Raw genomic sequence first — 27,722 nt, 5'->3', positions numbered from 1 at the left:
AACTACGTACGATGGTAAAATAGATGCCGGATGTTTGCTTTTATGTTCAAAAGTAAATAGCAATAACATTCGGCCCCGGAAGATGCTAAAATAAATGTCGAATGTTTCCTTTAACTTTCGGAAATGAATAACGATAATATTCAACTCCCTACGATGATAAAATAAATGTCTGATGTTTGCTTTTATGTTCGAAAAGCAAATAGCAATAACATTCGGCTCCGGAAGGTGCTAAGATAAATGTCGAATGTTTCCTTTAAAGGGATCGTACAGTTCTGGTTGAGACATAATTTCAGGTTTCTAACATTTTTTGGTGAGATAATGAGAAACCTCTTATAGAATATGAAAGAGCATGTAATTCTATGAGGAATTCAACATTTATTTGATGACAATTGGTTTCGGAATGGCTGAGATATCCAAAAAAGAGCGATTCTAATTCCTCTCAAACTGGTATGCTCTGTACTATATAATAAGTGTTTTCTTGGTATCTTGCAAAAAGTTAAAAGCCCAATTCTCATCTCCACCAATACTGTACTATCCCTTTAACGTTCGGAAATGAATAACGATAATATTCAACTATTCAATTTCAATTTCAATTTTATTTCCATTTCTATTGAATAAACAGGGAAACTTATATACAATACATTTACAGAACATATTTGTAACAATTTCAAAGAAAACGTACAAGTGGTCACGAGTAACAACAGAATTTCCTTTCTAAGGTATATACATATACATAACACAAAGATTAGAATGGAAAATGGAGGGTCCCACTAAAAAGCAAAGCTTGTAGGGTATGGGACCCTCAGAAAATACGTACCCAAAATCAAAGAAACCAATGTCAACTGACATGAAATTAACTTAGGAAGGAAAAAGAAAGAAAGAGAAAAAAAGGAAAAAGAAGAGAAAGGGGAAATGAGACTATGGTACAACACACGCCATCGTGGACACAAGCATACTGTACTTCATGATGTAAATGCAATAATAAAACAGTAAAACGCTCCCTGGTTTGATATTGCGATTGATTGGGTGCATATACCGGTATGAATGCATAGGAATGGATATAAAAAAGAGAAAGAGAATAGACTCACTGTTGTCTGGTACAATAAAAGAAATTTAATTTGGGTGTATATCATAAGATTTCAATAGAAAGAATTTTAATTTGTTCTTAAAAGTATTCAAAGTTTGTGCTGTTACTATGTAACAGCACAATACTTTGGCCCCTCATAGATGAAGGTTTGCTGAGCCAGCAAAGTCCTTAAAAAATGGCAAATGAAATTCATTGGATTACCTTGTAGGATAATTATGAACGGATTGATTTTTGGAAAACATTGATTCAAATATATATGGAAGAGTATTTTTATTGTAATTATACATAAATTGTCCTAAATTAAACAAATACAAATCTTTAATTTTTAATATTTTATTTTCAAAAAATAACGGATCAGTATGAGACAAATATGCAGTATGACATATAATACGCAGTGACTTCTTTTGTAGCAGAAGTAATTTATCCAAAAGAGTTTGATATGTATTTCCCCATACAAGAATACCGTAATTTAAATAAGGCAATATGAGGGATAATATAATGTAAGCAGGGACGACAAAGGAAGACAAAATTTAATCTTGTTGATTATACCAATATTTCGTGAAATAATCTTACATATACTATCAATATGAAATTTCCATGAAAGCTTATTATCAACTGTCATTCCCAAAAATTTGATATAAGAAACATTTTCCAGCGGTGTGCCATCAAAGATAATATCAGCAGGTAGTGCCTCAATGGAGTTGCTGAAAAGCATATATTTTGTTTTTTGAAGATTAAGAGATAATTTATTAGCTTTTATCCATTGAGCAACTTTTTCTAATTCAAAATTTAATGTATTTACAAGGGTAAGAGGATTATCATGCGAAAAAAATAAATTTGAATCATCCGCAAAGTGAATGAAAGAAAGAATATCTGATGATCTACAGAAATCATTTATATAAATAAGAAACAGAAGCGGACCTAATAAACTTCCCTGTGGGACCCCGCATTTAACATTTAACATTTGTGAATTACAACCATTTAAAGAGACATATTGCTTCCTGTTCAAGAGGTAGCTCCTGAACCAGTCCAAGGCCTTCCCACGGACTCCGTAATGATGTAATTTATTAAGTAAAATATCATGATTAATGGTGTCGAAGGCCTTGGAGAAGTCCAGGAACAAACCTATGAGATGTGAAGATTTGTCAATAGCATGTGCTACTTTTTCTACAAAACTCAATAATGCATGTGAGGTGCTATGTTTTTCCCTAAAACCAAACTGAGAATTTGAGAGTATATTATTGAATTTCAAAAAAGTAATAGTTCTTTTATAAAAAAATTTTTCAAGAATTTTGGACAATGTACATAACAAAGAAATTGGTCTATAATTATTAACATCTAATTTGTCACCTTTTTTTAAACAAAGGGATGACTTTTGCTATTTTCATACTTTCAGGAACAATACCATAAAAGAGGGATAAATTGAATATGTGAGCTAAAGGATCCGCAATTGAAGATATTATCCCCTTCAGCAGAAAATTACTGATGTCATCGTGTCCAGCACTTTTTTTGGAATGAAAATCAGAAACAATATTGATTATCTCCTGACTATATGTTGGACTAAGAAACATTGAGTTTAAATTTGGTGGACCTAAAAATTCAGAAAAGTGTTTGTTTGAAGAAGGAATTTTGCTTGCAAGATTTTCCCCAATGGAAGAAAAATGATTATTCAAAATATTACAAAGATAATGAGGATCTTCATAAATTTTATCATCAAATCTAATTTTAGTAATATTCGACTTATTCGATTTACTCGACTTACTCCGTACGATGATAAAATAAATGTCGCATGTTTGCTTTTACGTTCGAAAGTAAATAGCCATAACATGCAGCTCCAGAACATGCTGAAATACATGTCGAATAATTTTCCTATCTGTAATTTGCCCGTTTGCGTCATGGTTGTGAGGGTAGCTCGTTAGCCACGCTGGTCTGTAATTTCATACACAGCCCTGTCGCTTTAAAAACGCTTTGTGATACATTATAGGTCCTGCAGCTAAGATCAGTAACTTGTAATCATTCGTAGTGACGTAGAATGCGTTTGTATTGTGGCAGCAGCACTGATTTTCATATTTTTATTCATATCAGTTCAATTCTATTTGATCCAAATCCGTTTAATTTCACGTGATCGGCATTTGATGACAATTTATGGAACTGTGCAAAAGTATAGGAGACAACATGCTTAGCAGACGATTCCTCCTTTTGATTCCCCTCTCCCTGTCTCATTCCCTTTCAGCTCACTTTGATCTTTCCTCTCCCCAGCCCACCCGACAAAGAAGTTCAGTACAATACAAAAACAAAAACAAAACTAAACTAAAACTAAAACAAACAAACAAACAAAGGAACATGTGCTAGCTGAATAAATGGGAATGATACCTATGCCCCAGCCAGGCCAAGCTTGTGGAAATTTCCATGAAAGCAGAGTGGATCAATCAATAAGTTAGTGTTGCCTGCCAGCAAAGGAATGCGCGTATGCATTCCTTCACACCCCACCCATGTTGTAAACCACGTGTAAACATCAATTAGACAGTCTGGCCTGGGAGTGGGAGTGAGCCAGGGCAGCCAGGGACATGTCTCTAGCACTAGTCTCGAGTAAAAGCCCCTTTTGAGTTCCTGTAAACGTCATATGATACCGGTTTGTCTTTCTTTTCGCCTAAAAAAAAGCATATAGCGAACAAACCTCACCTCCCTGATATCACAAATGTTCTCGTAGCCATGCAAAAGGATTGATTTATCCCTTCTAGGCGAAAACTGAATTAGATGTCCTTTGATAGAAAATTCGAAATCTAGCATGCCTGGATAAAGATAGCCTTTAAACAAGGCGACTCGCTCTGCGTGCCCCCGTATAGCGCGTTTACCCCACAAACCTGTTGGCCGGCGAGTGGAGCGAGCCGCCTTTATCCACTCGTTCAGGGATGTGCACTTTTGTCATTGTTGTTGCTTTATATTCTTTGACAAATTTGCGTACAAATTTGACGCAGAAAATACACACGGCACCAAGGCAAGCCTCGTTAATATTAAGTAGAATAAGAATAGTTACTTAATATTAAGTAACTAGTGGATAAAGGCGGCTCGCTCCACTCACCGGCCAACAGGTTTGTGGGGTAAACGCGCTATACGGGGGCACGCAGAGCGAGTCGCCTTATTTAAAGGCTAGGATAAAGACTACCTTGGTACCTTCGCAATGTACCAGGCCAGCTAGAGCCACATGTTCGATCGTTGAGAGCTAGCGAAGGAAGCAAAACGGTGAGCTAGTAGCGGCATGTACGTATACAAAATGCACCTCATTGGTGAAAGCGTGGGGCTGATCGAATGCATTCTAGAAGACAAAGGCTGTGAACCCTGGCAAATTAATCCTGTTGGTAGTGTTACCATTAGGTTTTAACAGACAATAGAGAGATTAGACAAAGTCACCCGCATTGTTGATGCATTCTGGAATACCAACGATCGGATGTCCGTCGTGCCTTGGGCTTTATTGCAAAAATTTTATATGGTAGGATGTTTTGTGATACAACAGACCTACACATATGCATCAAATGTGATATCTTGAAAATTTTTGAAATCACTACTCCCAAAAGGTAAACTGTACCTTTAAACAACTGAAGATTCCATACATAATGGTCTATGGTTCCCTAGAAGCAGGGAGGTGGGAAGAGAAGGAATGGAATCTCACTCCTGCCTTGCCTTTGAGGCCCACTTGGGATTTCACACTCTATAGCCATGTTCATACGTATTTCTAGTCGGAGTAAAAATTTATGGCACGGCAATAAAAATTCAAATTAATGCATATCTTACCACGACCCTTGTGTCCACACGATGGTCGCGGGAAGAAACTCTGACCAATTTATGTGCGAGGGTCGGTGTAACTTCCGGAAGTGGTAGCGCCACGCTCGTTGACCATGCGATTGCACTTTTTTACCAGTGGCATTTGTCTTCTCCATTCTTGTTGATGGAAATTTCTGCATGAGCGCTAGCTTCTTCGTAGCGATCGACTAGGTTAGAATTGCTCTACACGCGCACGTGTAGTCGCAAAATGTCAACATTGCGACTTGACCCAGGAAGTTTTACCTAGGTCGTAATGCATGTAAGTTCATAGATATTCCAAGGGCTTGTCCACACGGGCAATTTACTCCGACCGGCTAGTCGTGGTAGCGAGATACTCCTGAGAAAACTCCTCGTTCGGAGGAAGAGGTCGTGGTAAGTTCCTCCGATCGGAGCAAGTTACCACGACCTTGTTCAGACGGGCACTACTCCGACCTATCCTCCGAAGTTACTCCAACCAAGCTTCCTCCGACCCTTCCTCCGAAGTTACTCCGACCAAAACTGCCTCCGTCTGAACACAGCTTATTACAGTCTGTCCTCAAGTGGGGAAAAAATGGAGAAACACTCCACTTCAGAGAGTAGAACCACTGCAGCTGATGAGCATCAAAGTTACATAAGACCTGCCAGATTGCTCAATGACCTCATGAATCAGATCATTCGTTCCTCTCTTTGAAGTTCCATGCTTCACACTGACACTTTGTAGAAGTCTTGTACAGTATCCAGATTTGACGAGGAAGGAGGGGCAATAACCGGAACACTGCGTGGGTGCATAGTTATTTTTGATCGTCATACCCCCTATGCAGCAACCATTTTTGTATTCACCAGTTCGCAGCGATTCTATTGATGTTCGAATGCAAAAAATCAGCCATGAAACAGCAGATATACGAATTAAAAAAGTATTTTCGAATCAGAAATGTTATGATTGTGAAATAATTTAAGGAAAAAATATGTGTTAAGATGTGCTTACACTGACTATATCAAAGAAAAAAAAAACACATTGTAACCTTTCATTTGATAGTAGTCTCACATGCGCATATTAGTGACACAATCACCAGATAAAAAATGTTAAAAATGTAAAAACAAGAGCAAAATGGGGCTCTGGGAGGTGGGTAGGAAAGCGAGAGGGACGAGTTACTAAGTCGTACTGATCGTGAGAACATCTTGGGTAGGTAGAAGATGATGTAGAAGGCACTATGTTAATAAACTTAGAATGTCAACAGAAAAAAAAAGGAGATTGCTATATAAGGTAAACTTATTTAGGTTTAATATAAAGAAAGACAGATAATGATGATAATTATAAATAGTCTTTTTATAGCGCATTTCCAATAAACTGATCAATGCACTTTTAGATACATCCAAATTTGTCCTATAACAGAGTCAAAAAGAATATAAGATCTTTTTAAAATTCTTTTTGAATATCAAAACCGAGGGTGATGAGCGGAGTTCTTTTGGCAAGGTATTCTATGCAAAGGGTCGTAGACCGCTGCTTGAAATAGAGAACAGACACAACGCGGGTATAGATGTCCACTTCACGATCCCCGATACAAGCGAGAGGAAGAGCATAACATGACACAACACAAGAAACAGTATGAGGTACCATGGACCCTGTGATAGGGTCCGTGGTGGTACATGCTGAGTGTGAATGATTAATGACTCCAACAGGTTTGAAGTCGGTAACTACGCAGACGCAGTTGTGTGATATATTTGGCAGCAGATGTCAATCACGGAAGTTTCCGAGAGTATGCGCGGAAGCACTATAATGTGATTACTTATGAAAACAGCGAACCTTGTTGGTTTTTCTTCCCACCTCACTGCTAGAAGGTACAGCAATATCACTCTCATTTCAACAACTTTTTAAATTATGTATAATAGCTCACTGCATGTTTCTTTTTTGTCTAAACATGTTATGTTTAGTTAAAAGCCTATTAAAACTTTACCAGGAGAATGGTTTGTCACAGAAATAATTCTGACATACAGTGTACTTTGTTTATCTTTGATCTCTTTCAAATTACAGTGTATGTAATTATATGAAAATAATAAAAATGGTAAAACAAAACTATTTTTTTAAAAAGCGGATGGGCGGTTTTGGGTATTTCATGGAGTAATAAGACAGATGGTTTGAGAAGGTTCAGTTGTTGATGGCTTAAATGTGATGATTCTACTGAAGTATATTTATTTCATTCAAATAAACACAATGATTGGTCATTTTATGTAACTGAGACATTCATTCAATCCTGCAAAAAGATAACTTCATCATGTCATTGGGAAAATCAAATCAAATGTTTTCGAAGGAAATGCAAAGAAATAGGCCCAGGCATTTTTTTCCCCCTAACAGCAGAAAAAAATAGGGTGCGGTCAGTATGTGGGTGCAGTTAAAGGACAAGTCCACCTTCATATACATAAGGATTGAGAGAATGCAGCAATATTAGTAGAACACATCAGTGAAAGTTTGAGGAAAATTGGACAATCCGTTCAAAAGCTACAAATATTTTGAATATCTGCGCAGTCACTGCTGGAAGAGAAGACTACTACAGTGTATGATGTCACATGAGTACAATTATATAAGGAAAATAAAAAGAGAATTTCACAAAACTTTACTTTTTGAATAAAGTGCACAGTTCTTTGACTTGCTACTGACGTATGTTAAGGGTAATATTATTCCCCCCGCCTTCTGAAAGAGAGAAGTCGAGTGTTTTTTGGTTATGGGAGAAAAATGGAAATGTGTTGAATTTTCTTAATTCTTTCTTTACTCGTGTGACATCACAAGTTATAGTAGTCTTTTCACCCTGCCGTGAGTAAGCAGAAACTTCACAAATTCATAACTTTTTAACAGATTGTCCGATTTTGCTCAAAGTCTCACTGATGTGTTCTACTAATATTGCTGCATTCACTCAACCCACATGTCTGTGAAGGTGAACTTGTCCTTTAATACACTGTAATTTACGGTACAATAGAGTGATGAGTAACAGCTCATTGTCACACACCCAGCAACAGGTGCATAGTCTCTATCTGGAGAAACAAAATGGAAAGGCTTGGGGTGGAAAAGATCTTTACTGCAAAATTCTGTCATAAAAAATAAATGTGATTTGGGGTGCCTTTATACTTTTTTACCACCTGTCTTAGCAACCACCTGTCCATAGCGACCACCTGTCTTTTTTTTAATATTTTCAGCATTTCGTGTAAAAGTACCCCCACAACGGATTTTCACCAGATTTGGCAGATAGCATCTTAATGCTGATATGATCGTAATTTGTTAAAATGAGCACCCCCCCCCCCCCCCCCCCCCACTGCCCGAGGGGGAGCAGTTGAAGCCTCAGAGTCCTTCATTATTTTTTTTCTTCTTCTGTCGAACCGAAAAAGATACAGCTAAGTTAGTGCTATGAGGGCATTAATGACTGAAATTTCATGTTTGATCATATGGCGGATCCATGCAGGGGTACCCTGATTCGGGGTTAGGCCATGGAGGAGGGGAATTTTCCATATTTTCAGCATCCTCTTGAAAAATCTATGGCGGATTTTCACCAAACTTGGCAGGTAGCATGTTTTTGGTAATGTACGTGATCTTAATTTGTTAAAATGAGCCCACCCCAACCCCCCCTGCTGAAGGGGGGGGGGGGGGGTTGAAGCGTCGGCGTCCCTGAACTCTTTTTTTAATCTTCTTCTGTCAAACTGATCAAGATAGAGCTGAGATAGTGCTGTGAAGACATTAAAGCAGAAATTTATAGAGAATCTAGAAATATGACAAGTTTGATATCTATGGAAAGCTAAGAAGCTAGTTAACAAAACTGGATATCTTTTAGACGATGTAACTTTACCCCCAAACTGTTTTTGACATTGAAAAAACACCCAATTTCCATGACTACGTAGCTCCGTTCACTAAAAGAAACATCGGATTTGAGCGACGCCACCAAATGTGTATGAGCTGATTTGCCATACGGCTATATGAGACCCGCTCTGGCAAAACCCGAAACTTCTCGGCAAATGTGATTTCGCGCTACAGCCCGAAAAAGGTCAAAAAATGACCTACCTAAGGGACCAAATTGACATTTTGGTATCACGTTGTAGGGGAAATTTTCTGGTTTCTGATTGATATCAACAACATTTCGAAATACAACTACAAAATGTGGAATTTTGAAGAGAAAAGTGGGATGTCAATCTCAAAAGTTTTCCAAAATCTTACGTCTAAAGACCAAATCGCCTTCGCTTACAACGAAAATGACTGTTCTTTTGGCGATCGTGTCGTAGATATTCTGCGTGGAACCCTGACACATTTGGTACCTACAGAAAGCTCTACCTCTGCTTATTCCAAATATGGTCATGGCATGATGTCATGCTACTCACTTTCATTCATAAATTCATCTGAAACATGCGAAAGTTTATGCAAATCGTCTCCCTGACGCGTAAACATCCTTGTTGCTTACCAAGACACGTGATCGAAATACGTGTTCACGATTTGTCAACTGCGCCGAGGACCCCCTTGTTCACAAGCAACCTACGTGTTATACTATGGGGATCACTGCAGCAGCGGTGCATGCTTGCATGCAACACGTGTATCGTGACTGCTCCTCATCAGCACGGAAATGTTGCAGTTTCCCGCTTTGTTAGACTGTTTTTTTAGCAAGTTGAGGTAGAAATTAGAATTTAAACCAACACACAAGAGAAAAAGAAGGTCACATTTATCTAACAAACCTTCATCATGCCATTTCGAAGAAGAATCAAGCTGAAATCACGGCGTCAAGGAATACCTCTTCACTGCCGATTCTGCTGGTACTGTTGTGCGTACACCTGATCACGGCAATCGCGAATCTTGAGCTGATTACGGTAGGTTTTGTGCTTTTCAAACGTCGTATTTCCGTAAATTTATGGGTGTAAAAATGATTTCCAACCAATTACAGCTCTTTGACTTAGTTATCATCCTTCATGAGTATGTAAGATTACCTCAGCTATACGCAATTCCCCCACAATGATTGATTTGTTGTGTCAATAATAACAGCAAATTGTGGCTGTATGAAGGAACAGCTGATCACGGCAATCGTGAATCTTGAGCTGACGATAGGTTTTGTGCTTTTAAAACTTTGTTTTTCTGTAAATTTATGGGTGTAAAAAATGATTCCAATGAACACAAACAAACAAACAATTTCACGACATGAATATATAGTTTTGGTGGACGATTTATTCTAGATTGACAACAAATTACACACCAATTTCCTGAAAAGTGCACACAGTTTGCCTATAAATACGTAAATCCCACTGGGTTGCATACACATTTAGTGATGTCGCAGATTTGGCACTTTTCGTAGCCACATCGAACTTTTTCCAGTGCTCAAATTCAGTAAAAATAACGATTCTTATATTCAAAGCAGAGACAACTTTATTGCATGATTTATGTCAGAAATTAATCAAAATAACATTAAATGATGGAAAACAGTCAATTTATGTGTGATTATTTCCTATAAATTTCTTTGCTGAAATTTGCTGAAAATCAAGCTTCTTTGCTATCCTCTCCCCATAAACTATACTTACTAATAAAGCACGGTACTATATCTATATCTCTCTCACTTATGGTTAAACAACATTTTCTTAACCTTTGTCTTACCCGGACCTCGCCCGTTCCCCCCCCCCCCCCCCCCCCCCAGTTTGTTGCCCCGTAGTGGGGTTCTATTACCCCAGGGATGCTACCGCCCACATTTTGTGAAAATCTGTCATAGGTTTTTTTTTAAAGGAGATCCTGAAAGTTTGTTTTTTTTTTTATCTTTCTCATTCCCCACCTCCCTTTCCTTCCCCCCCCCCCCCCCAAAATCAGGGCACATGGATCCACCATTATTAGATAAGATGAAATTTTAGTCATTAAAGTCTTCACAACACTAACTTAGCTGTATTTTTTTTCTGTTCGACAGAAGATTTAAAAAAATCCAGAGTTTAGGCACTCTGAGGCTTCATCCCCCCCCCCCCCCCCCCTTCGGCGGTGTGTGGGAGGGCTCATTTTAACAAATTAAGATCTTATCACCATAGAGATACTATCTGCCAAGTTTTTTGGTGAAAATCTGTCATAGATTTTTCAAGAACATGCAAAAAATGTGGAAAATCCCCTCTTCCCCCTTCACACCCTCCTATCAGGGCACCCCTGGATCCGTCATAAGCAAACCTGATATTTCAGTAACTAGTGTCTTCGTAGCATAAACGTTGTTCTATTATTTTCTCTCTTTTTTTTGGTTCAACAAAAGATTTTTTTTTTTTTAATCCAGAGTTTAGGGACTCTGAGGCTTCAACTCTCCTCCTCCCACCCCCCTTCGGTGGTGGTGGGGGGGGGGGGGGGTGGCGGGGGTGGGGGGCTCGTTCTTACAAATAAAGCTCATATCACCGTAATGATGCTATCTGACAAGTTTGGTGAAAATCTAATGATAAAAAATAATGATAGTGAGACTCTCATAAAACGCATATTTCTACCTAAAAAAGATACTCAAGGCGCTATAGAACAGAGTACATATTGTTTCATGTTACAACAGTAGTGAACTTTGTATCTGTAGTAAACTTTTCATGAAGATGCTGAAAATGTAGGAAATCCCCCTCTTCCCCATACCTCCCGATCCGGCACTCCTGAATCCGCCATAATCAAACATGCAATTTCAGTCATTACTGTCTTCATAGCACTAGTTTAGGGACTCCGAGGCTTCAACTACCCTTCCCCCCTCCATGGCCCCCGTGCCCTGCATCCCTGGATCTGCCATTAAAACTTGAACTACTGTCGTCAATGTGTTTATACCACCAACCTAGCTCCATCTTATTCGGTTATAGAATATAAGAAGAATTTTGATAAAAACCATAGTTCTAGGACTTTGAGGTCCCCTCCCCCCTTTTTTTTTCGGGGGAGGGGGTGGCTAATTGAAACAAATTGAGATCCCATTGCCATAATGGTGCTACCTGCTAATTTGGTTGAAAATCTGTCAAGGATCGATAAGAAAATATAAATGGTGGAGGTTCATGCGCAGTTTTGGCATGGAGTTTATCTACTATCTTTATACGCAATATCGCTGAAGTAAATGATTTGCACATTTCCCCACAACGTTTGCACATTTCCCAGCAAAACTGAACTTTTGCACATTTCCCGTTGATGAAATTTGCACATTTCCCGGCATTTGCACATTTCCTGGCAAGACATTTGCACATTTCCCGGCGAGACATTTGCACATTTCCCGGTGTTTGTACATTTCCCGACGTTTGCACATTTCCCGGCTCCACAGGCTGATGTCCAGAACCAAGTTCTGTGATTTCAGCTTTCTTTCAGCATCAAACGTGGAAAAAGTGTGCGAATCGACTTGTCATGGGACATTCCTCTGCGGACTGTCCACAGACATTCCTTGGAGTGTCCTAGGAATCACTCAGGAAGGGCAGAAATGCTTCGAAATATATTGATCATAACCAAACTGCTTAGACGCATCTAGGGTCACACCAGGAATGGTAAAATCTTGAACTCAGACATAAGGATAATTTTCCAACAACATTAGTGAGATATGCCGACTATTTAAAAAAAAAGAAGTGCAAGGTTATAAATTTGACGCCAACTTTCGAGTTTTTCTCATATGACTGCAGGCCATCATGGAGGTCACACCAGCCTTAATTCACCTTGCCTTATTACTTCAAATAATAAGCTGAGAGAGATGCTCAGCTAGCACTGGTCATGGACCAAAAACTATGTATCATTTCCGTGATGACTCAAATTTTTGAAGTTTGAAACAAACCTTAAATTTGTATATATTAGCAGAATTTCTGGATCAGATTTTTTTCTCGACATGTGCTTTTTTCATCGAGAAAACAACATATTTCATTTGATACTTCTGCTTGAGCATGCCTAAGTGATCAGAATCTTTAAATTTGCTTTTCTCCCTTTTTTATGAAACTGCATCTTCTACCCCTTATTTCAATCATTTTTTTTTTTTTTTTGAATGGGTTGGGATGGTCTGATTGTAGCAAATTAAATAATCTTTCAAGCTTAGAGCTTGGTTCTTAAATCTTTGAGCTAACCAGTAAGTTATAAAAATGACAAATTTGTTTTGATCTAGTTCTACTTTTGTGGGTTTTCTGCCGGGAAGTCATCATAATTGCAATGCAAAAATAACAACAATGTACTATGTAATGGGAACCATTTAAAATCCCGCAAATCAAAATAATTTCTGAAAAGAGCAACAACAACAACAAAAATTCTAGGAGCTCAGGGGGCTGCTTCCTCTTCTTCTTTGTTACTGTTGACAAAGTATCCCCTGCCTTCTGTTTTGCTAACATTTACCTGTTTCTCATCAGAGGAGGAGAGGTTCGGCTGCAGGGCTAGGATGGGCACCTCATTCCCCCCTCCCCTTACCCTTCTTTGTCTCTTTGTGTTTCAAAGGCATAATGCGGCATTGATTTTTTTACTATCAACATCCTTTAGCTTGTTGTTTACTCTTTTATATCTTGACCACAAATGTCTGCAGTGGCTTTGCGCTCTTGCAGTTTTAGATCTGCATAGGCACCATGCTGTCCTAAAACTTTCTCGGTATCTTCCACTTTCATTCGCAAAGCTGCCCGCACCACAAAATTCTTTCATGAGCATTTGCGGAAGGGGCGGAAGTGTTACAGAAAGGCAGGGTGTCGGGATGATGTCTTCGTGACAAGTTGCCGGAGGTGTCTGGAAGTCTATTTCCACATCCAAATTTTGGTCCCGGTTAAAATTTAGAAGCGGAAATTTTCTCTCTCCCAAAGGTGCGGAAATGCCTGGACATGTCTAGGAATGAAGACAGTGAATGGAATCTTTCAAGAATATGTGGAGAGGTTGCCAAATGAACGTGGAATGACTAAATGTGCTTTCCGCATTTTGTCCGCACCCTAGTGGATGCCGGGTTTCAAACATCAAGGTATCACAATCTGTCATGAAAAAAAAAAATGATCCCATAAGTGCCTTTTCTCCATTATTTGCCCATTACATGGAAACTTCTAGCATGACTTATGATTCATTTTGACAGAGGAGTACACAAATGTGATGTTTGTACTACAAGTCCTGTCTTTATGTCTTCAACTCTGTAAGTCCTTTAGCCTTCTTTGTATCATGTGAACTTTGAGTAAAATTTATATCATTGACGGGCTTGTTTGGTGGTTTTTGTCTTGCCTGCACAGCAGAAGTGAGACAAAGGCATCACTTTTCCATCGTCGTCGTTGGCATAGTCTGTTTTGTTGGCGTTTGTCAGCAGTTTGGTGTACTCTTAATTAATAAATTTCCACAACTTTGAGCTATGACCACCAAACTCACATCAAAGGTACATTACCTAAAAATGCAGGTCAAGTTCAAATATGGACAAAGTCCAACTAGGGTAGAGACAAAAGGTGAATGAACTTTCCCTGATAAGCACTGTATGTACAGTATTATGGTATACATACTCTCAATAACTCTCTACAGGTGTGAGCTATAACCAACAAACTCACACCACTGGTACATTACCTAAAATTGATGGTCAAGTTTTGATATGACTGAAACCCAACAAGGCCAGAGGTCAAAAAGTAAATGAACTTTTCCCGATGTGCACTGTACTAACGGCCCAAAACCACTATTTCGGCACAATTGGACAATCACAAAACGGGAAAATTAAAGTTGTTAGAATAGGTTTCATTTTTATACCAATCCACGAGACAAATATTCAAGTTTGTAGTTGAAAAATATGAACACATGGTTTTGCTTTATTTTAAAGGTGTGATAATTTCTTTCATGGGGCGTAAATTTCATCATGTAACATACGTTACCATGTCATTCTATTTCAAATGCATTAAGATTGTTGACTACATTCTATGATTGAGATAATTATGCGTCAGATGTGAAGTATACCATCGGCTGCCATGTTTGTAAATGCTGCCTGCAGATGGGAAGGATGGCAAATGACCTGTATGCTATACTGAACACAGCATGTCCTATTTTGTAAAACCTTAGACAGGTAATGTTAATTTGTTTTCTCGATAATTTGACGTCAGACTTTCTTAAGAAAATATTTTCAACATTTATCAGTCCCAAATTGCCAGCTAATTTTTGAGTATCATCGATGAAATATGTGAAACTATGTGCTCAAAAATATAGTCGTTAGATTCCACGTAACGTATGTTTCACGTTAATGTAACGTAAGTTACAAAGACATACTACTACATGTGCAGCAAATTTTGGAACATTTTCTTTTTGGTTTTTGTAAATATTCTTACACTAGTTTCTCTTCAACTCTAAGTGAACGAATATTATAACACGATGTCGCAATATTATGGCGATACAATTCTCAAAAATAACAATTAAAATAGTTGTAAAACTGCAAGACTTTATAGCATGTCCTCGTATAAACTCTTCAGTAGAACAGTAATTCGTAACTGTTGATATTTTGAAGACAATTGGCTTCATACTTATGAATTTATGGCACTGAAACGATAAGAGTTGGGAACATGCTGTTTCGTGCCTTAACGGATGAAAATATTGTCATGATGTACGTGTAATATAAAACGAGTGGTGGGTAACGTAGGTTTCACTTTAATTTTATCATAATGAAAGTTTTTGCATGCTTGATGTCTTGTGACTTGTTATCTTTATATTGATGTCTTGTAACTTGTTATCTTCATGCTGTTGAAAGATATGTTTCGAATCCATAACTTTGCAGACTCATCAGCTGTCGCAACAGTTACTCTATGCAGGAACAGTTTGAAAATAGCAGTTGCAATAAAATAGTATTCACAAAATTTTTAACACTTGTATGAAACAAGAAACGGCAGAAACGAGATGATTACCCTGTTAAAGTGCTTCATAATGAACAATAACGCCGTATTGCTTGTATTTAAAATGTCTGAACTCGGTAAACAAGAGATAGGGACCGAGAAATGTTAACTAATGTTAACTAAATAAATGACCACTTTACTAAGTTGACTATGGCAAAATGAGGTCCATGAAATAACGTCAAATTACACAGTTTCATTAGCACAATACTGGGTAGGATGAATGAAATTGTCATTAGTAAAATGATGTACTCGATTTTCCTTGTTATGTATGCATAAAACAGTATAATCCACAAGGATAACAAGAATAACAAGTCTTGCATTAATAATTCTTGCCGTATCTTGAAATTGTCTCCAGGAAAAATGTTTTGAATCTTTAAAAAGAAAAGTGAAAGGACAAGTTGCTATACATGCACAACAAAGGTACTGATAATGATTAGGCCCTATAGGCATGCAGGCCCGTAAGTAGGATTTTTATGGGGTGGGGGATGGGGTCAGGAGTTAGAAAAAGTCGACCACTTCCAGTTTTAATCTCCTGACGGGCAGAAAAATAAAAAGCTCTCGTGCCATTTTTTTTTTTGTTTCATTTCTTTTGCCGGGTTTCATTGTCTGACAAGCAAGAAAAAAAAAGAAAAAAAAAAGAAAATTAAAGAAATATAAAAAAAGGCTTCAGCTCAATTCGATGCTGCCAGTACAAGCCCAATTTCATGTTTGTTTGTTTTTTTATTTCAAACGGGGGAGGGTGAGTCCGCGATTCATTTTTTTCTTTTTATTTCCTTTTGTTTATGTTTTGACTGCTGGCAAAGGGGCGGGGGAGCCTGAACCCCCTCCCCTATAATTACCCTGATGTGGACCATGGTAGGGTAAAAAAAAAGATGTGTAACTTTGCTTCTTTTCTTTGTTAACTATGAGACGGGCATAAGTTTTTTTTTTCTTGAATCTTTGCTTAGAGATATAATTTTTCGCCATTCTGATTACAGCTAACACGTTCCCTATATATGGGGTTTTAATCCTAGCACTGCTCTTCCCCATTGCAACTGTATTAACCTCAACGAGAAGGAAGAACAAAAATGTTAATGTCTTAAACATATAGCTTACTGAAACATATATTACTATAATTACTATTATCATTATCATTATTATTATCATGTAGGCCTGATCTATGATGGTAACAGTAATAGTTGAAATTACATTTCTCTAATGCACTGTATTTTTGTTGCCTTTTCTTCACTCAAAATGTGTTTTTCTTCACTTTGAGATCATCAACGACATTACGACAGAAATTTGAGTTTATTTTCTCCGTTAAAAATAGTCAGGGAGTAAGTCACCATATTGGTTTATGATAACCAATGATAAATATAATTGAAAAGACGTATTTCCCTACAGAATTCCTTCAACAATAGTTCGAGAACAATTAAATGTTATTTTTATCCACGCACATTCTCTAAAATATCCTTTTTCAATGACATGAATTGATGAAACTTACGTTACCAAAACTAGAAACTTACGTTACTACATTAATGCAGGGACCTGGTCCACTAGTTTTGAAGTAGAGATCTGTGTAATCTCTAATTTTATTAGCTATTCATTGAATTTTCTTAAAACAATGTTAAATTCATTGCTTATACCTGAAATATGACATCATTAAAGCCAAGTTGAACATCAACGCCCACCAAACGATTTTTTTTAAAAGATACTATGATTATGTCCCCTTTTACTGCATCCTCCAAACAAACAAGAACATACAGCTGTAAATGAATTTGATATGTTTTGACGCAGAAATTCATCAACATCACAACTGCAACAATTAAATTGTCTCAGATTAAATGGGCTTTTCCGTAGATTGTCTGTTATTAACATGACAACATCTTGAAACTTACGTTACCAAAATTTGAAACATACGTTACTTAATAAATTGAGTGATTTATTTCAAAAGAATAAGCCTGTACAGCAAAGTAATTACTGGATTTTTACGGTGGAATATACTGACTTAATAAACACACAATAAACAGAAGTAAAGCATGATTCTATGAAAAACAACAACACATTTCCAACAATCAAATACTTACTCAGGTTTTCAACACATCATGTAAAGGTATTTTGCGCGCTGTCAATGCTCAAGATACCAGTAAAAGAGGTTGCTGAGCTATCCCATGGCCTCAAATCGACGGCACAGATTCGAGAAATATACATTTAGGTGGTAATTAATGGTGTAATTAAGCTTTCTGTCATTTGGTGGTAACGTAAGTTACATCACGTATGTTACACTTGTGGATTAAATCGTATAAGTTAGCAACATAATAATGAATCTTTTGCCACCCATGGGTATAAGGACAATCTACTCCATAAGTCTCAACTCTAGAACAATCATTCAGAGCCATGCACCTTCATACTTTTTACAAAGATGGTAACGTATGTTACTTCTCTTAAATCTACCTTTTTAAAATCTATATTTGCGAGATTGGCAGTCGCATGTCTTTTGAAGCTGAGTGATGAAATATTTTTTAACATAAACTTAGACCCCTTTTGGTCAGAAAAACAATACAATTGTGTAGTATTCACTGTAATAGCATTACCAAGTTTGCAGTACAAAGATGGTAACGTATGTTTCAGCAGATCTGGCGACACATTTCCATCAGGTATTTTGTTGTTAAAGAATGATAAGCTTATGAAGTTGTGTTAGGTTTTCATAGAACGTTCGGCTACTTTTCTGAAACTGTGAGTAAGCTTCTTCTTTATGCTCATATTTTCCCACAAAGTTGAGAAAACATAAAAAATCATCGTTGGCGACATGCACTTTTGAGCCTGTTGGCCGAACTTAACCCTCCACCAATGGCTTAGTGGTACAATCTCGCCTTCGAAATGATTTCAATTTTTGTCTATATGTCCCTTGGCATCACATAAAATCACAGGAGCATTTTGAAAGAGCTTTTTATCTCTCCTAGGTGAGAAGGAACATAAGCGACACGATTTTTGACCAATTGCGCCGAAATAGTGGTTTTGGGCCTAACAGTATTGTGGTGTACTCTCAAGAACTTTTCACTGCTTTAATCTACACGTGTATGAACCTGAAACTCACACCGCAGGTACAATATCACCTAATGATGCCAGTCAAATTTAAATAGTGGTGAAGTCTGACGAGTTCAAAGGTCAAATGGTCAGTGAACTTTACCTGATATGCACTGTACATACATAATACAAATAGTGCAATGGTACAAGATTTTGCACAAGGTGAAAGATAGAGGCGCTCTATTCTAGGCAAAACCGAGTTAAATAGTGTACCTCATCTTTCACAGAGTGCGAAATCTTGTTCCATTGCACGAGTAAAGACCAAACACTATTTGTTTTATACAACATCTGGAACATCAACAGATGTGGTCCACACAGATTCTTGAATTTAGCACAGAAATGGAACCATTTTCTGTGAAAGACGAATGAATAGCAGCACAATCACATGTACGTATGCGAAGCCAATCGGTTTAAGTTGTTTACGACATAAGTATTTTCTTGTAAACTCGCTTGTAATTGTTTAGTGCGTGTGGCAAGTGTTTGCTTATTGTGTCTTTAGAGCTGTGCAATGGAACAAAAACTTCGAGTCAATCGTGAGTTTAACACGGGAGTCAATGGAAATAGGTGACATCAGCCATGTGCTATCCATTTTTGCTCAAACAATCTTGCACGGCTGACAGCCACGGCATGCGATGGATCTTGTAATTGAATGTCACGTGATGGGCAAATGACTAATCGGATAGCTACATTGGTGGTGTATAATATTGTGTATCAATAAATGTCCACAGCTTTGAGCTATAACCGCTAAATTCAAACCACAGGTATATCACCTTAAGATGGCGGTCAAGTTCAAATATTGGTGATGTTTCACAAGGTCAAAAGGTTGGTAAACGTTACCTGATGAATACTGAAATCATGGTTTTGTGGTGTACTCTCAATAACTATCCACAGCTTTGAGCTATGAAAACAAAGTCACACCACAAGTAGATTGGGTGTCTAGTTCAAGTATTGGTGAATTCAATTCCAATAGGGACAATGAACATTCCATAATAAGCACCATACATTGTACTTGCATTGTTGTGATGTGCTTGCAATATCTTTCCACAGCTTGAGCTATGACTACGAGGCTCACATCACAGGTACATCACCTAAAGAAGCCAATCAAATTGGAATATTGGTGAAGGTGAAGATCAAAGGTTAAATGTTAATAAACTTACATTGAAAATCACTATACTCACACTGCGATATGTAGGCCAGACATTGCCTTGTACTTGTATTGTAATGATGAGTTAGTTGTTTACTTGGAATGACTACCGGTACATTGTATTCATGCAAGTTTTAATGTATGCATCAAACTTGATTTCCAGTTTTAACCTTTATCACACAGCCAGGCAATAGCCATTGCCAGTCACTCATTCTTCTCTCATAATACCAATTCATCTGTCCACTGCTCAGAGGATTGTGTGACTTCATTATTGTTTAACTTTTTTGTTACACATTCTAATTAATAACCGAATCACAACACTCTTATGTTATGTGTTTGGCAGTATGGCAAGACTCCTCTGGTGCTCGCAGTCCAGGCAGACCATATGAGTGTATGCAAAGACCTGATTGATCGTGGGGCGGGAGTCAATGTTCAGGACCACCTGCAAAAGTAAGTCAAGCTTCATGAGTGTGAATGTGCATAGTTTGAATGTCACTAATACACTTCATTTTCCTCAGAACCAATAGCTTGACTATAATAACTCTTGAAAAATATGTCTATGAGCTAATTGCTCTGGACTCAAAATTATGTTCATTTTTATGCCCCGCCATTAAGTGCCACCGGTCCAACCGTCCGTCCTCCCGTAATCAGTTTTTTGGACACCGTAACTTAAAGATCGTTTGAGGTATCCTGATGAAACGTGGCCTACCTGTAGGCCCTATGTACATTGTATGAGTGCACAAAGTTGTTCTTATCAACTCTTGGGTAGCACATGCTCCAGGTCAAATATCAAAGGTCAAGGTCAAATTCTCAAAATGTCTTTATTGCTGAAAGGTATTTTCTTGAAACTTGGTATATACATGTATTACCCAATAAAGATTCTCCAGGGAAAGTGTTATGCCATGGGGTCAAAGATCAAGTGAAAATTCTAGTTTTTTTTTTTTTCATCCTCCATATCTCTGTAATAACTTGAGGAGTCTTCATAAAACTTAGTACATATGCACATCTGTATGACTAGAAGTAGCTGGTCATATGAAGAATGCTTCCCCCTGCCCTTACAGCTTGAGCTATGAACATAACAGCGGGTGATGTTTTCTTTTTTTGTTTAAGTATTTTTGTCAGTGTTTGCAGGTGAGGATGAAGTTTTAAAAGAAAAAAAATCTAAACTTTAAGATTTGTCAAGACTTACAGATTAGGTGATCCAATGTATCCAGAAATAAATGTTTTGATCCCTTACCCGATTCACACGACCCTATCCGATACATGTGCAATTGAGGGTGAATGACTGTGTGATTTTTTTTATAGATTCTCATCAAAGAAAAGGGAATCGAACCCATCATGCTTACAAAATTTATTATAGAAATTATAAGAACAAAGTTACAAAATAAAAATGTTGTACCTTTGAACCTCATTTGCACATCCAAGATGGCATCTGAGAAAAAAAATCTTCACCTTATAAAATTATCCTCTTGACATGCTCTTTCTGTGTGCAACATATAGAGGCAATACACCATGTATTTACTAAAATGCAGAATGACATATTTTTTTTAACCTTTGACCGTACTTTACACAGCCAAGATTGCATCCGATTAGAAAGTTATTTCATTAAACAATTCATGGGCTAAATGTGTGCAGAATACAAGAGTGATATGGCATGTATTTACGAAGATACAGGATTAAGTAGACTTGACCCTTGACCCTACCTTGCACAGCCAAGATGGTGTCTGAGCAAAAAGTCACTATTTCATGAAATGATCATATATATGGTCTATATATGTGCAAAATAGCCCCTAGTGCAGTCATATCGGTGAGAATTTTGAACAATTTACAATTGCAAATTTTCTCACCTTATGGCACTCTCTCCATCAGGATGATCTATGAAACCCGTTTCTGTCATGTCATTTCAAAGTCTGGTAAATTTACTTTCAGGAAATGTATGGTTTGGTATACTTTTGACTAATATTTCGTATTTGACAAGGACTTAAAGGCCCGAATTCACAATGGTGGTACAAATGAAACCATGGTTTAAACCATAGACAAAAACCATGGAGCACCAATTGGTAGAGGCTACTATGTAATCCCGTGAGATTTTTGTGCCAAAATTGATTTTTTTTTTTTTTGGCTAACTTTGTCAATTTGGGGGTGCTGAATCCAAAAAACTTTGGTTCCATTTTTTCTGACCACGTCTTCAGCCGCCATTTTGAATTTCAAAATGGCCACCATAGCAAACTGTATTTTTATCCATATCTCATTAAGTGAGCATTGTAGAAGCTTCAAATTTGGTGCAAAATGCGTGGTTGTGATGTCAGACACTCTGGTATATCTTTTTCTGATATTGTGGATTTTTTTGATACCATTTGTAGGCTGCCATCTTGAATTTCAAAATGGCGACCATAGCAAACAGTATTTTGAACCATATCTCATACAATGAGCATTGTAGAAGCTTCATATTTGGTGCAAAATGCATCGTTGTGATGTCATACACTATGATATATTATTTTCTGATATTGTGGATTGTTTTGATACAATTACTAGGCTGCCATCTTGAAATTCAAAATGGCCGCCGTAGCGTTTTTACGCATATCTCATGTTGCAATTATTGTAGGAGCATCAAATTTTCAGTAATGCACATGCTTGTGGTGTGTAACGTTCCAGTACAGCTGTTTCCTATTGTAGATCATTAGATAGGCCACCATCTTGAAATTCAAGATGGTGGCCAAAGAAAAACATATATATGTAATACTGTGGTAAGAGCCATAGATGAATTTGCCAAAATTGTCCTAGTTAGACCGAATTCATTTTCAGGTCACGCAGAATGACAGCCATCTCTTAATTCAAAATTGCCGCCATAAATTCAGACTGTAAGGACGAGGTTCCAATGACGTCATCAAGCCATCCTGAGGGGCAAAGACTGCGTAAGGGGGGAGGGGAAGGGTCCCATACCACTTCCCATAAGTGTGGGCAAGCAAGTAAGCGTTACATCCCACATCCCATATTAGCCTAGCGGGTATGTGGTTCGCGTACACGTGATTTGTTTTAACTCTCAGGCAAGACATTATTTGTTGTCATGGAACCTCGTTAATAGTTATTTTTAATCCCAGTCATTATAAAAGCAAGCATTGATGCGATTAAAGGTGAGGTTCAAAAACTTGATACTGCCTCGAGAGAATAAAGACAAACAAGGAAAAGTCTTGCAATGGCAAAAAATGCCATAGTCACCCTACCAGGCATCCCATTCACAGGCGTGTTTGTTGACCACAAAATGAAACAACTCATCAGGGAGCTCATAAGTCAGTTTTCACCTCCGAACAATAGAAGGTAAGCCCTAGCAACCCCCGAAATGCTCATTCAAACACAGCGTCGGCGGTCTCCTCACCGACCAATCAGTGACCAGGATGGCAGGAGAAGCGGCTGGGCATAGCGCACCCCGCCAGCACGCACCAGTCGACTGGGCAGTGTGCGACCTTCACGCTTCGGTTAGCGGCAAGCAGCAAACTGACCAATAAGATCACTTTGGTCATTGTTAGGGGCGGAGCGTATGTGTGGCGCTCACTCCAAATGTTCGAACCAGTTTCTGCTTCGTTGAAACGCCAAAAAAACATGGCCCAGAAAAACGCTATTTTTTGGTCTTTCCTTTCACCATTTTGCTTCAAAACTTTGACAGATGATAGAAGACATGTCAGACTCTAATAATATGTCAAATTCAGAAATCGTAAGTTTTGACCAATTTTGATGCTCTGACTTCAAACTCGATTTTCACGGCTTCGACCGTGCGCGACTTTAGGACCATTTTGTTGTAGCGGGTCACATATGAGAAAGGCCAGACATTCAGCTCTTGCAATTGAAATATACTGTGTAAGATTGAATCAAAAGTCGTAAGCTTAAAGGACAAGTTCACCTTCATTAACATAAGGATTGAGAGAATGTAGCAATATTAGTAGAACACATCATTGAAAGTTTGACGAAAATCGGACAAACCGTTCAAAAGTTATGAATTTTTGAAGTTTGTGTGCAGTAACCGCTGGATGAGAAGACTACTGCAGTGTGTGAATAACTTAGATGTCACATGCGTACAACAATGTAAGGAAAATATAAAGAGAATTTCACAAAATTTCATCTTTTGAAAAAAAGCACACCTTCCCCCGACTCGTTACCGACAAATGTTATGGGTAATATTATTCCCCCTGCCTTTAGAAAGAGGCAAGTCAAGTGCTCTTTTATTATGCGAAAAAAGTGAAAATATGTTGAATTTTCTTTACATTTTCTTTATACTGTTGTACGCATATGACTCACAAGCTGTAGTAGTCTCCTCATCCAGTGGTTCCAACACAAAAATTTTAAAAATTTATAACTTTTGCATCGATTGTCCAATTTTCCTCAAACTTTCACTGATGTGTTCTACTAATATTGCTGCATTCTCTCAATCCTTATGTTTATGAAGGTGAACTTGTCCTTTAAGAGGGCCACAACCTTCTTATAACGCTTCTACCAGTACAACAATCTGATAGACTTGTCATTATCCAGTCATTACTGGACGATACAATTATCGGAAGTTATATAAGTTCTACTGTTCTAAGTAATTCCACAATCACTCTTCATCTCACAATTTTATGGCCTTCTCTTCCGTCTGACACAGAACAGGGAAAAAAGGAAACAAAGGGTTCATCAAAGATGCCATGGGAGCTGTCACCTGTCACAACGAGGAAGCTGATATCCTCATTCCATTGCATGTATTAGATGCTACTTCAAGAGCAACAGAAAATTTCAGAGATATTGATGATTATTACGTATAGACACTGACATTTTCATTCTCCTAATGGATCTTTGCTTTACTTTTGCAACTGCATCGCACGTTGTCTGCTCCATCACTGGAAAGGAAGATGATAAAGTACAATTGACACTGTTGAGAGATTATGTTCTGCAAATTGTTGCGAAAAACAAAGGTCTGCTTGGTCATGCCTTTCATGGCAAAGGCTGAAGTTGAGAATTTGAGGATGTCTCAAAGAGCAGATGGATCAAGAATTCTCTAAGCCTTGAATCATGCAGAATGTGCAATGAGACAGTCCATGCCTTCCAGAAGTTGGGCATAGATGACTTCAACCTGGACAATTTGCTCTCATAGAATCTTGATACAACACATCCAGAGAACAAACCTTGTAAACCTTCACAACCTAATTTGTGCCTCTACTTCAGGGGAATATAATATGGTACATTGTCGTTATTTCCAGCGGATATACATAAACTGTGCAATTAAATGCTTTGAGCTCCCTACACCAATGGTAGCCACAGAATTCATTATCATGTTCATATGGCAAGAAATGCAAAAGTCATTGTTTCTGGAAGAATTTAGAACCAATGCTCCACTGTGTACAGCCCTATACAAGTGCTGTGACTTCAAAAACACATGCAGGGAACGAGCCTAGAAGACATTAACTAAGTAAATTTCCGATAAATTTTCGAGTATACCCACACGGCTAATATTGTTTATTTAAACTCCACAACCAAATCGTCTAAATGGGAGCATTTAGTCACTCAGACACAGTTATTTAGGCACTTTTGAAAGTCATTTGCTTTGACACCAGAATCACATGATTTCCCATTCACAAGTTTTGCCCAAATGCAATGCTCTTGAAGGATTGTTTCCCATGGCAGCCATTTTGCATTTCAATGTGGCAGTGTACCTACATGAAATAGTCCCGTCTATGCAATGATAATACTATTTATTGAAGTGATTGACTTCCACATATTTGTAGGTCCTACATGAAAGTGCTCCAGCATGCTTGAGTTTGCAGGGTAAAGATCTTACAGCACCAAATATGGGTCGAAATCCACATCTTGAATTTCAAGAGTGGCAGCCAATGCGAATAATCCATTATTACAGAATGTATGATTATGTGCGTGTATGTTTGTAAAAGAATGTACAATGTACACCTCCATAAACATTGATATGCCTAAAAGTTGCTTGTAACCATAGATATTAGTTGAAAAGCAGCCATTTTGAATGATAAAATGGCAGCCTCAAAAATGATCTGCAATTTTACGGAGGGGATCAAAGTGCATCTGAATGTTCAACATCATGAGCCTGGTTTATGCTCGGAATGTGAACTTTCTGTATTGTTTACAACATGAAATATTGGTCAAAATATGCATTCTGGTATGGTGGCCATTTTGAATTTCAAGATGGCCACCTACTAGTATAATATCAAAATGGACAGAAAAAGATGTTTCAGAAAGTCTGATAGCATACGCACGCTCTTTGCCCCTAGTTAGAACCTTACACACTGCATACAACTCCAGATATAGGCCCAATTACATATGCTATGGTGGCCATTTTGAATTTCAAGATGGCCGCTAACCAAAATGATCCATCATTTAAAACAAAATTGTATATATTAGCATGTCACATCATGTCACATGTCACTTGTCACATCGTAAGCATGCTCTTTGCCTCATATTTATACTTTCCATAATGCTTACAACCTGAGATACAGGTAAAAACACAGTTAATTATGGCGGCCATTTTGAATTTCAAGATGGCAGCCCTCAAATTGTATCAAGACACTCTACAATATCAGGAAATGGTGTATCAGAATGTCTGACATCATAAACATGCTTTTTGCATCAAATTTGAACCTTCATTGATGCTCACATTATGAGAACTGGGTCAAAATACCGTTTGCTAAAGCGGCCATTTTGAAATTCAAAATGGCGGCTGAAGACGCGGTCGAAAAAAATGGAACCAAAGTTTTTTGGATTCAGCACCCCAAAATTGACAAAGTTAGCTAAAAAAGTCAATTTTGGCATGAAAATCTCACGGGATCCAATATTTCGACATGGCAGACCGTACTAAATTGTCGCATGGAATATTTCATATCGATATCAGTCATTTCGTTGATGAAATGATTATTTTGTAACGAAATCACAACATTTTGTAAGTAACTGAACATTTCGTCCACGAAATGATAAATTTGTTAACGAAACGGTCATTTTGTCGACGAGATGACCAATGTCGTAACAAAATATTCCGTGCGACACTTGGCGCTCCATGGTTTTTGTCCATGCTTTAAAAGAAACCTGAATTCTAATATACATTTTTTGATGCCTACAACTGAAAGAGAGGATTCTAAAACCCAGGATAAGCCTGTAATGATTTTTTGAAAAAAATGAAAACGAGCAAGCCAAGGAACGATCCACACAATTTGGCATACGTCACAGGTGCCAACCTCCGACTTTAGCAAAACGAACTACACACGTCAGTTTACTGATGAAATCTCACATGAAGTACTGCAAAAACTGTTAGTTAGTAAAATTGCAATATGGAGCTGAAATAAACATGTTAAACAATATTTATTAATTTTTAAAAGGAATTTCTTCTAAAGCTTTTTATTTAGATAAAATTTGTGGGGAATATTCCCGTTATGCAAAATGAAATTGGCATCATTGTCCGAACATGCTGCCCATAGAAAACTGTGTGTAAGTAACGTTGCACTAACTATGCATATGAGCGATAATGGTTCGACAATTCAAACTAGATCTATCTAACGAAGATGAGGACCGAGTGATTCTTAAAATCTAAATCCAAAATATAGTCCACGGCAATCACGGTTTACGCCTAGTTAGAAGAAAACGGCACCCAGTACACATAGACTCTAGACTAGAACTAGACTAGGACTAGTGAGCAGTCAAGGACCGAGAAGATTCTACGTGGCAGTTCAAGTCTTGATGACTAGGCCCCTACACTGCCCTGCCGACAGCTGTGTGCACAGCGCTAATAATAGGCACAGCGTAAACGTTATACTAGTACATACCCCTGCTGCCAGAACTTGAAGAAAG

At 37.8% G+C, this 27,722-nt stretch overlaps 1 protein-coding gene across 2 annotated transcripts in view; it reads left to right on the top strand.

The window, feature by feature from the left end:
- Window positions 1-27,722, top strand: part of LOC139715381 (uncharacterized) — a 359,010-nt gene that overhangs the window by 103,815 nt on the left and 227,473 nt on the right. For both annotated transcript variants that reach the window (XM_071626956.1, XM_071626954.1), the window contains one exon: window positions 20,233-20,339. In XM_071626956.1, the coding sequence (XP_071483057.1) occupies window positions 20,233-20,339 (107 nt within the window). The remainder of the gene's footprint in view (window positions 1-20,232; window positions 20,340-27,722) is intronic.

The sequence above is a fragment of the Diadema antillarum genome, unplaced genomic scaffold, assembly GCF_040938485.1.
Source record: "Diadema antillarum isolate AM-2024a unplaced genomic scaffold, OU_Dant_1.0 scf00000047, whole genome shotgun sequence".
NCBI lineage: Eukaryota > Metazoa > Echinodermata > Echinoidea > Diadematoida > Diadematidae > Diadema > Diadema antillarum.
This window is presented reverse-complemented; position numbering and strand designations above follow the sequence as displayed.